The sequence below is a fragment of the Atractosteus spatula genome, chromosome 6 (genome assembly GCF_055471065.1).
Source record: "Atractosteus spatula isolate fAtrSpa1 chromosome 6, fAtrSpa1.hap1, whole genome shotgun sequence".
In the NCBI taxonomy this organism is placed as follows: Eukaryota; Metazoa; Chordata; class Actinopteri; order Semionotiformes; family Lepisosteidae; genus Atractosteus; species Atractosteus spatula.
The window spans coordinates 14,641,320-14,653,001 of record NC_142711.1 but is presented as its reverse complement, the minus strand read 5'-3'; the positions used below and the strand labels follow the sequence as shown (position 1 = coordinate 14,653,001).

Below are 11,682 nucleotides of genomic sequence, written 5' to 3'. Positions count from 1 at the left end.
TTTAATGAAAACAAGTGCAGGTCGCGAAAACATACTAAAAAAAATGGAAACACTGAACTAGAGGGGGCCACCTCTGAATAAGCATAGGTCTTTACACATCATTTACATCTTCTAGAGGAGGCGGTGTAAGCTATTAAAAAAGGCACACAGAAGTTTAGGATATATAGTTAAAAGCATAGTTCAGTGAATAGCATAATTCACATCAAGGGACGTTATGTTAAAATTGTACAAAAAATTAGCAAGACCCCAGTTAAGAATGTTGTGTACAATTTTTGTCACCAAGTTGTGAAACATCTATCGCTGCTCCTGAATCAGTCCAGAGAAGAGCAACCAGATACATTTCAGGGCTTAAGGGAATGTCCTACACTGACAGGCTTAAGGAACTGAACTTTCTAATCCAGAACAAAGAAGACAACGAATGGGCTCGATTCGGGATTCTAAAATTCACTGACAAAGTTACCCCACAGGACAGAGAGGAAACTCAATGGAACTGCATCTAAAACTAAGAACACGAGGTATTGCTTTACCCAAAGGGCTGTGGATGTATGGAACAAGCTATGATCGAGTAGGCACTAACTGCCAAACGGGATAGATGGGTTGAAAGCCCTCCTCTCATTTGTAACTGTTCTTATGTTTGTAATGTTCTATTACAGATAATGATATTACATTATCACTTGTAGGCAGTCAAATGAATAAGTAATTATAAGCACAAAGAAAAACTCCCAGGCGATGACAATATCACTTCGGAACAGCGTGCTATTTGAGCAGTTTCATCAAACACTTGACTAGGTAAGGACTCCACTTCCCCTGCAAACCCAGCTGTGTAAATATGAACCAGATCTGCATTTCCAAAAAGGCCCATTTTAACACCCGTAAGTCTCCCTGGATAAAAGTAGCCTGCAATAGTGCGCAGACAGTAGTAATCAAGGACAGCACGAGCGCCAAGGTCAAGACAGAATTCCAGTGAAGGCTGGGGAAAAAAAAAAGCCCCACTCGCAGGCTGCAGTTTTAAGTGGGGTAATGGATGTTGGAGGAATCTGCCAACCTACATGCACAGATCCACTTCACAGATCAGCAGCCGCATCATTCTGCTCACACTCGCTTCATCAGGCAAAGACGCGCTCAGGTGAGACACTGCAGCAGGCGAGCGGGGGAAGCAATCTGTTCATGTGTGCCTTTGACGGAGGACAGATGTGCTTTGTCTCCGTGTCCGTTTCCTACACTCCTGTTTTATCTGAGCAAATCTGGAGCCTTGAAGGTTTCCCACACTTAGACGGCGGCTAACCAAGACGTATTCATTTCTAGTACCGTATTCCCCACTTCATGCAATAGGGATCTCTTTGGGTGGTTTGGAACTCTTTGCTGTTTTCCGCAGTCCCTTACAGGCCAGGCGGATCAATGACTGCAGCTCCATTCCTGCCCGATCAGACTGCTCACCTTTCAGGTGATTTCCACCAATGGCGTACAGGCGATCGTTCATTCCCGCGAGCACGTGAATGGCCCGCTTTGTGTTCATGTCCTGCTTCCTGGCCCACACATCCATCACTGGGTCGTAACAGTACAGCCAGGACACGTACTCTCCATTGTGCACCCCCCCTGCAAGTTGAGCGCACAGGCATTAGTCATGTACTGTATCTGTCTGACAATCCCCCGTGCAACGCCCCAGCTGTGGGGGGCTTGTAGGAATATAATGGCCTGAATGACTGCGATCCAAGCTGGAATTCTGACTGTGTGGAGATAAAGATTTGCAGGTTTTTCTACACAAGCCAGAAGAAGATTTACAAAGGCGCTACACTTTGTAAAAATGCTGAACTCGTGAGCATTTAAAAAGAGCCCTTAAATCTTCTAGGAATTGTTTCATTTTGTCAAGATAAATTGCATTAGACACACATTCTTGATGTTTTCCTGCATCTCTATATTATTTTTGATACCCTCTTTGAACTGAATCTTCATAGAAGACATCAGACATCAAAACACTGTATAAACTCGAGATAATTTATTTGCTTGACTGAAAGAAGACAAACAAAAAGACTTTAAAACACTTCTGCTGGGGCATAATACTAATCAGACTCACTCATCTTTTAACATTGGAAACAACTATGTTACAGTATGTAGTCTTTGGGCAATATGCCTCTAAGTCAATAAACATTGGGATTCTCAATGTCACTATTATGTTGCAGGACCTCAGACAACGCAGGATTTAGGTTTTATATCTAAACCCTAAGATACCTTAAGATAAATGTAATGAACATAAAGTAACCTCATAAGAAAACAAACACTGTATTTCATATTTGTATGGTATACTTTCAATGTTTTCTTAAAAGCAAACTACTCATTTTTAAGAATTTCAATGCTTGAGGGGTAAAATAGACAAACCTTGAAGCAAGGCTGAGCTGCAGACCTATAACACTGCTTATGGAAACTTTTAAGATGACTCAGAAGAACGGAATATTCTTTCCCACAAATCATTTTCTTAAGCTCTCTCTACTCTTTACTCTCTTTACTTTGCTGCATCTTCTTACAATTTGCAAGTCTTCTGAAATGGCTATGATGTAATTTAATTGTAATATTAATGGCTAACCAATTTAAAACAAATGTAATTGTTACAATACTGCCACCAGCAGGTTAACAGCATTAAAAAAAACTATCATGAACTGTACAAAATGGTAACACGCTACTGTTGGTCGTGCTGGGCCTGCCAAAACTGTCCACATGACACCTCAATCCTCAGGCCCTGGTGGCTTTGAGTATTAAATATGGGCAACATTTCCCATTAATCTGACAGTGACTTGAACCGCTTTGATCAACAAATACAACAAGAACACAGGTGATTAACAACACATTTGTTAATCACCTGTATTCTTGGATGGAACTGGCCACTGGTTTCTAACCTAAATGAGCTCTCGGTCATTTCATCTAAACCTCTACTGAAGTAGTTAGTGAACCATTTAAGTGTCATTCTCGGCTTTAAAAAAAAACTATGAATCCAAGTTATAAAATTGAACTTAATATTACTTATTATAATCCTTAGCTCAATTAACAGTTAAAATAAGTAACGGAGTATCTGGCCAGAAAGAAACCAAAATACACTGGTATTCTCCAGAGCAGGTTTGCTCTGATATGTAATAAAATATGATTGATGTATTTTAGTAGTTATAAGTATATGACTTACACTATAAGTGTACCTGAGCATCTAAGACCAGCTTACATTTTTTATTTTTATCTTCTAAATATTTGCGAACCACACAATGTGGTTCCTTCTCGTCTTAAAGCAGTTATAGCGCACTTATCCTTTAACTGAGAGCAATGGCAGAACACCAGTTTTAAGGATGAAATATAATACTCTTCAAAGCACAATGAGTCTATTTGTAACAGATGGAAATTGCTTATTTCAAAGATATTCTGTTTAAAATATCCTAAAAAAGGACTAAAAATATAAGATGAGTTTAAATTAACAACTTTCTAAAAATATCAATGAATAAAACTCAAGGTTCAATGAGTAAAAGTGTTTGGCACAGCATTTATTTTCTAATAATTAATTTTAAGCATGAGCACGATTTCAAGCACGAGAAAAAGACAAATATATTTTTACTGGTCTTGGGCTATAATTCCTTAACATTTGACACAATTCCTATAAACACGAATCTGTCACATACGTAGTACTGTATTATCCATAGCGGTTCACCTACTGTGATATTGCACAAAGTCACAGCAAACACAACCTGATCACAGAACGTCCTTCCATGCGTCCAGTCCATCCCAGGGCACACACAGACACAAACATGCAGCCACCCACACCAATTCACCTACCAGTGTATTTTCAGACTGGGGGAGGAAACCAGGGATCCATAAGGAGCCCACACATGGGGAGAACATTCAGACTCCATTTCTGATTGACCCAGCGGGCCGGGTGTCTCTCACCTGAGATGTATATTTTGCCGTTGTGCACAGCCCCTGCGTGTGCCGCCAGAGGCTGGGGTAGCGACGATACGTAGTTCCACTCGTTGGTGTCCAAGTTGTAGCACTCCACGCTGGACAGATACCCAGTCTCGTTCCTTCCACCAATCACATACAGGTGCTTGTCCAGACGGCAGGCGTAGAAGCTGGCTCTCCTGAAACCAAGGCAATACTTTTAACAAAAGTAAGTACAGCACAGTAATAGGTCAACAATTTAAAATGCAAATGTAAACCGAGCTAGACAGGGAAATCCAGTGACAAGTCTGTGTTGCATTTTCTTGGAAATACCTAACACGGTTTTTAATGTAAAATGCAATTGTTTCTATTTCATAGAAAATTAAAGAGTTTCAACAATATTACTGCTCTGTAATAGGCCACCAGTTTTGTATGAAAAAATTACAACCAACAAGAAGAATATGTTTAAGTGTCCCTACGTGTGTCACTACAAATCAGTGTGCTTGGGTTATGACATGACCTACACGTACCCTGTCTGAGTTGTTTAACCTTCTGTTTGTCAGGAAAAAGGCTGACTTGAAACAAAACAACAGAAGCAATCTTACCTTTCTTGCATTGGGGGCAGCTGTATCCAGCTGTTAAATCTTGGATCATAACGGCTCACAAAATTAGTGCTGTGCTTTCCTGGGAAGAAATACAGTTGGAGAAATCATCCAAATCACAGAACCCATTGGTGGCTACACATCAAGTAGATCTAGACTCATCAAAAGGATGATTGGTACAATTGCACAACTGAGAGACATGCTGGCATGATAGCCAGAAGGTCCTGTGGCTCTCAAGCAGTTTGAAGAGCCCTGTTCTACGTGAATTCATTACTCTGAACACGAAATGTGTCCAGGCTTGGCATGAGTCATCAGATAAATGATTTAGTCTAATCCACTGTAAACATCAAATGAAATGACAAGATGAAAGCCCAAGGATTCTATACAGTATGTGTGAGAAACACAGCCCCTGGGCTGATGAAAAGGAAGACTGAACTTCCCACAAAGGTGGGGCTGAACTAATTTCTCACCACTGTTACACTTCCTCTGCAGACAGAAGACTGATTCACTTTTACCTTCTTCACTAGTCATGGGCATGAGAAACACAACAAAAACAGATTTTTGAAAAAGGCAAAATGTACTTTCTCAATGCATTCGTAAGCATGTTTTTTTTTCCAAATGTTTTTCTGGGGGCAGTGAAGAAAATATTTGGCAATGATTTACCATTTGGGTTCCACTGGTCTTCTCCTCCGAGCACAAACAAGAAGTTCTCCACCTCAACAACACAATGGTGAGCGCTGTTATAAGGCATAACTACACAAGAAAAAATCAAACAACATCGAATGTAAGCGCTCTCATGTACAAAGGACCTCAGAATGCTGACATCTTAGACTTGCAAAACATTGTTAAATAGAATGTGTTTATTTTGATTGTTAGTTCTGACAAAAAAAATGTCCTCAAAGTACATTATAAAATCCGAAGATCAAAAATGATACGGTATGTCTTCAAGCATGATTAAAAAGCAAAAACAGTTTTACACTGTCATTTTAAAGGAGTAAATTGCAGAAAAATGGCACCTGAAATGTACATAACACAATCGCTTGATGATACAGAGTTCCATGCTATACAGGAAGCACTTTATCAGATTCTTCTGATGGCTCTTGGCATTTACAGTTGGTAAGGAAGGCCAGGGAAGAAGTGATATTTAAGAGCTGGAATTACCCCTCCCCTCTCAGTAGTGCTGTGTCGGTAGAAGCATTTGCATACGAAGCAATCAATCACAGAATAATCCATACAGAACATGGAAAAATGCCCAAGTGACACTGGACATTAAAACTATTAAGACTTAAATTAAAAACACTTAAAAAACTTAAACCATATTAAAACTGTATCAGTACTTGTATCAGGACTGCAAATAGTGGGTGATTTTACTGTACAAAACACGAATACAACAAGGAAACAACATCAGATGACTACTGTCTTAGAGGACTACTATTTCCTTACAAAGCAATAACATATTTTACGCAGCTCATTCACAACTGTATGTTTCATAAAGGCCCAAAAATAGACAACTAAATGAAAATGAAATATCCAAGAATTAATGTAGTACTGAAAATCGTATAATACATTATAAGTTTCCCAATTTATGTAATCAATGCTATAAAAAGTAAAGCAAAGCTATCAAAATAAGACCAGGTTTTAAAATTTCAGTACTGTATTAGTGTATCATATATAGGAACTGCACATGCAGCTGGAAGATACAACCGGAACACAACTGGAACACCACATTCACCACAAAGTTACCATTTAACCTAGTGTATACTAATGTGCCTGCTTATCACAATAAAACAGGTTGTCAGTTTTTGTACAAAATCTAGAAGCACTGGATATTAAAAGCAGCACTGAATATTCCCCTTCAATCCTCTGTGCTGCTGTGCCCGAATTATAATTCTACAGTCGATCTCAAAGCCCCTGTCAATCTCCCCTAGTTGCTTCTGAAGTGCTGCGGTGTATCATTCCAGGAACATCATCTCCTTTCGTTATTTAAGGATAAAGCTGTATTATCCCTTACTCAGACACGCCATAATGGAAGCCTTCAGCATGTCAGCCAGTGAGTTAGAGGGAAAGGCTAGGGTGAGGCTAATCAGGAAGAAATGAGATTAAAGGCTGTCTAATTTTACAGCAACTGCGATCCATCAGCTATGGCGAAAGTGACAGTGGAAATGAATGATGGAGACAGACAGGTGGGGCTGTACATTTCACTGATTTATCCTCAAACGCACTGGGCCTTATTTTATTGAGTGAACATGACCGCGTTCATCATGACTGTCATCTAAAACCACTTCTCTCCGTTTAAACGGGGTCACTTTAGCAAGGGAAGATAGAGGAGCAGCTCCACAAACACTAACACCTGCTAGGAACTCTCCCCCCGCCACCACCCAGGACTCCGCGCACTTCAGGTGGAGAAAAATCACTGCGGGCTGACGCTCTCCTCCTCCTGTTGCCACAGCACACTTACATTTTGTTAAGAAAATGACAAAAGAGGCAGATTCCCGCTGGCTCTCTCGTCTCGCGCCTTCCTGAGCTGAGACTCGTTTTTACACCCAATGCAGCAGTCTTGTTTATCCATGAGTATCAGACGTAGCTTGGAACCAGAATTACCCCAATTACATCTTTAGATTCATTTAGAATCAATATATTTGCAGCAACAGCTGCAGCAGTAGCTGACTACTATGCTATATACATGTATAGGACAACTCAATATACTACACATATGTGGAAAGTCCGGAAGAAAGACTAAAAAGTTCAATCCACCCAGTCCCTTTTTGCACAAAGTTAAAAACTTCAGAAAGTCCGTCCTGACCTCAGGCTGTCTTATTTCATGACAACTGTCGTGCCTTGGTTGTGACTGTAAAAATACAGATCTTCCCCACTCTTATCACAAAAATCAAAACTACAGACCTACAGGCTCTATTAATTACACCTTAGCAGACTTTAAGAGGGACGATTTCACTATAAAAATAACTACACTGTGGTCAAAGTTCAAAGTAATACATTTGTAGCATACATTAACAGAAATCTTGCTGCCTTGCTATGTAAGTCGACATACACAACGAATCCACTAGGTGGCAGTAAGCACTGCTTAATGATTCAGCAGCTGCAACAGCAGCATTTCAGGACAGAGCAGAAGAATCCTAAAATGTGTTGATAAATGTCTTAATCAAGTGCTGTCCTTCTAAGGTTTTGCCTCATTTACAAGTTATGAGTGAATTTTAATAATCTGCAATTCAACTATCAGTGGAGAGCAGCTACATCAGATGGCTGTTGATGTGTTAAGATGACTGATTTTGCAATTTTTTCTTCAAAGCAGGCTACATTGGTAATTAGGATGCTGAATGCTAACACCGTAGAGTTTACCTGACTTAAGGTAACAGACATACCTGCTTTATAAGTTTTAAAATTATGAATAAACTGTTCTTCTGTGGCAGATGTGAAGTTATAAATTATGGGATAAACTTCACCTAAAAACAATGGGTTGCAAGTTTAACATTGTGTTTGTAGCGCACTTGGGTGTATTTGTCACAGTTTGCTGGCAAGGCAACAAACAGTTAAGAAAACTCACATTTTCGTACTATTTTGTACCCTTTTTGTGATTTGAACGAATGAAATAATTTGTGTATCTGTAAAGGGCGTTTGACATTAATAGCCCTTTCGGAGGAGACCGTGAGTGAACAGCGTTCAATTTTGTTTTTCTCTTGAAGAGAGAACTGAGTAGACCGTTAGTGTAGAGAAACACGGAAAACAACTGCTGGATCTCTGCCAGCGCAGTGCACAATTAATTACTGTGGGTTCAGAAGAGGAGAATCTACCTCACATCGATTGTAACACTTAACAATGCCAAGGTGGGCCCTAAGACCAGCGTAAGTACTGCTTTAACAAGAGGACTCCGTGTTTTAAAATCACGAAGGCTGAACATTTGAATTGAAGCCTGGTGGCCACATTTCATGGCAGACTGTTTCATTTTATGTTTCATCAAAACTCCCAATAGAATGATTATATACATTACATAACATTGCATAACGGTTTAGCATTTAAAAGTCATTGCTTGTTAATTTGACATAATGTCTTTACTGATCAGGACATTGAAAGTTGTATCTTTACTACTGATGTCTGACAGCCAACAAGTCTTTTTTTTTTTAACATGGACTGCACTAAACCTGGAGATCTTAGGGGCACTAAAACAAACAATGAAAATATAGTCATCATCCTTACAGTCGACATAATATCCTTACAGCTATGAGCACTAAAAAAACAAACATGAACTATACGTTATACGGTATATAATCATGGTCAATTTGATTTTTTAAGTTTCAGAATGTTGAGTGTAGAAAATAAATGTAATTTTCTCACTTCCTCCAGCCCTGTGGCCTCGCCCACTCAAATTTATACATCTAGACACCCAGTTTCTTGGAAGCCATTAGTCATTCGTTGATATATATCTCCCATCAGAATCAACTTGATTGAATATCGCAAACAGAATATGGTAGCTCTTGATTGACGACAGGATTCATATTATTTGCATTCCTATGCTAAGATTTACAATTTAGGTGAATATGGAAAGTCTTAGACGAAGTCACCACTGATTACATTATAAAGAATGAATAAGGCGTGCCATGCTTTCAAGAAAGCAGTGAATTATGAAAAAAAGGCAGACCAAAGCAGGGTAACTTGTATCAGATATTGCGCAATGTAACTTAAATGTAGGAACATAAGAAAATTAGACACCAGGAATGGTCATTAATCCTGTCAAGCTCATTTGCTAAAAATATTGCCAATTATCTTCTCTCACAATGCCAAAACAATAATCGAATCTAAAAACAAGACTGTGGCCAAAGTTCCTATCAACCTGTATTTGTAGAAATACTTTGAGAACAAGCCATGAGTAGAACCCATTACAATGACATCAGTGTTTTTCACTCAGCAACATTTTATAGATTGAATGTATTTAAAAGTCGTAAAGGTGTAAATTAGACAATGAAGAGTGAGAAACAATGATTTACAACATCAAGTTCACTTCCAAGAAGTTGTGGATTTTTAACTGAACGTTTTCTGAAAACAGAAAAATTGAAGCAAACCGTGCAATGGCACGAAAAGCTCTTAAAAAAAATAAAATACCCAATAAATTGTCTTGTTCCCTCATTTTGCAATTGTTGTCACCCTGAATCAACACTAACGGAGTCATAACAGAAGTTCAGGAGGAAGGGTAGATCTACATATTTATGTCTCACATCCAGGATTTCTCTTCGCATGTCCTTTACGCATCCCCCTGCCTCCCCATCTGCACTCTTGTAGCAGCTCCACAGCTCAATCCCCACAATAGTGAGGGAGTTTGGGCAGCTTATCCTCAGGGCTAGACTGTCATTCCCTCAGCTAGGAGAGTCACGCCAAACACCCCCACACATTACGTCCCTCTATCGTAGTCACTGCTCCCGACTAGCTCTGTTGGTGGAGCATGAGACTCATAATCTCAGGGTAGTGGGTTTGTGTCCCACGTCGGCCACAAGGTTCTCGAATAACCCATCCCGGGCTGCAGCAGCAGTATGGGGGCGGTGTTGGCGGCGGAGGATCACGATTCCGTGACAACGGCAACAACACTCGCACCATCTGCGTGGAAGAAAGGCCTGGCAATCTACTTCCGTGTCTTGCCATGAAAAGTCTATGGATAGTGACGGGGGAACTATCCACAGGGTCGCCACGAGTCGACACCGACTTGACGGCACTCAACCCATCCCATCGTACTCATTAGGATCTAACCCAACTACTGAAAGCCATACTGGCAGAGGAGATGTGCAAATCATACACATGCGTTCTCCAAAATACGCACTGTCAGGCGGTTTCTCCAACTGTTAGCCCGCAGTGCAAACAACAGGGCTAAGGCATCATTCATGAGGTATGACTAGTAATTCTGCATACCCCAGCATTCTATCTGCAACCCAGGGTCTGGCCAGCCGGGCGCTGCTGTGTGGGGAATCACAGGCACAACTGTGTGCCCAGTCAGCACTCAAAATGCTTTTACTGAGTTGATATATAGTGCCCTGAGAGTTGTGCCACTTATGTTTTCGACCTAAAAGGCATCACAAACAAATGTGTTGAGAATTTGGAGATCATTTCTTTTCTATAAAGAAAAGATATTAGATTACGCATTGGATTCACTTTTCTAATTTAAGTACATTAGTGTAATACAAGTTACTAATGACAATTAAGCACTTAACATTAATGTATCTTTTCCAAATTGTTTGACATCATTAATCCTCCTGCCTGTGACCCATCTGTGCCGCAGCCATCACTCAGGAGGTAGGATGATCACAGTGACCTCTGCTGGCAGGTGGTAATAGTGCACAACAGGTACAGTAGACCACACAATAACAGAAGGCACTAAAATACCTGCTTTGCAACAGTACTCACCAAATGCAGCTAGAACTGACATGTAAGCCTATATTACTACCATATTGGCTTACAAGTACAATGTTTTTCTCCTGCTTTAGGTGTTCAAGGCTTGCAAGATTAGATTTTAACAAAAATATGAAGATGACAGACGTAGGTTCTAATAGCACAATCGCACAGGCTGATAGGAAATATTTCTATACGATGCTGTATTATTTTATTAAGACATCATACCGAATTATGTATGCATTTCTGGGGTGTATACCATTATTAACATATCATGTTTTTCATCTTTTACAGTAAACATACATTGAAATCGATGCATTCCAAGGATAAGCGAGATCTCAGAGTGGCTACAGCAGGCATTTCAAATCATATCAAAGCTCAGTGGGTCACAGCCTTCATGCAGTTTTCGCATAAAGGAATAGGAAATCAAACCTTACTATTTGCACGCTGAGATTTATGTAAAATGAATTGATAATTGTGTTACACATTTTACACAATGCTATTGATGTTCAGTGGCTCTTGTTCTCTTTGCTTTAATATAAACGTTTTTGCATAGCACTTACAGAATTAATCACATCACAATGTGTTCCTTTTCTTTTCAGAGAGATTCCTGCAATCTCCCCCTCCACCCTGGGCCATAGAGAGTCCTAATCTGTCTGGTTTTCTAGATCACCATGAAATCCATACATTTCAAAAGACTAAGAACCATTTCATGGTGATGAATTGAGATCATCCATTGCCCATCCATCCAATTTTTAACCGTTTTATCCAATACAGG

General features: G+C 39.8%; 1 protein-coding gene across 1 annotated transcript in view; it reads right to left on the bottom strand.

Moving 5' to 3' along the window:
• Positions 1-11,682, bottom strand: part of klhl14 (kelch-like family member 14) — a 31,038-nt gene that overhangs the window by 3,361 nt on the left and 15,995 nt on the right. Inside the window, exons 3-6 of the mRNA XM_088919353.1 lie at positions 5,178-5,267; positions 4,518-4,596; positions 3,922-4,112; positions 1,438-1,596 (exon numbers count right to left, since the gene is read on the bottom strand). Coding sequence (XP_088775479.1) covers positions 1,438-1,596; positions 3,922-4,112; positions 4,518-4,596; positions 5,178-5,267 — 519 coding nt within the window. The remainder of the gene's footprint in view (positions 1-1,437; positions 1,597-3,921; positions 4,113-4,517; positions 4,597-5,177; positions 5,268-11,682) is intronic.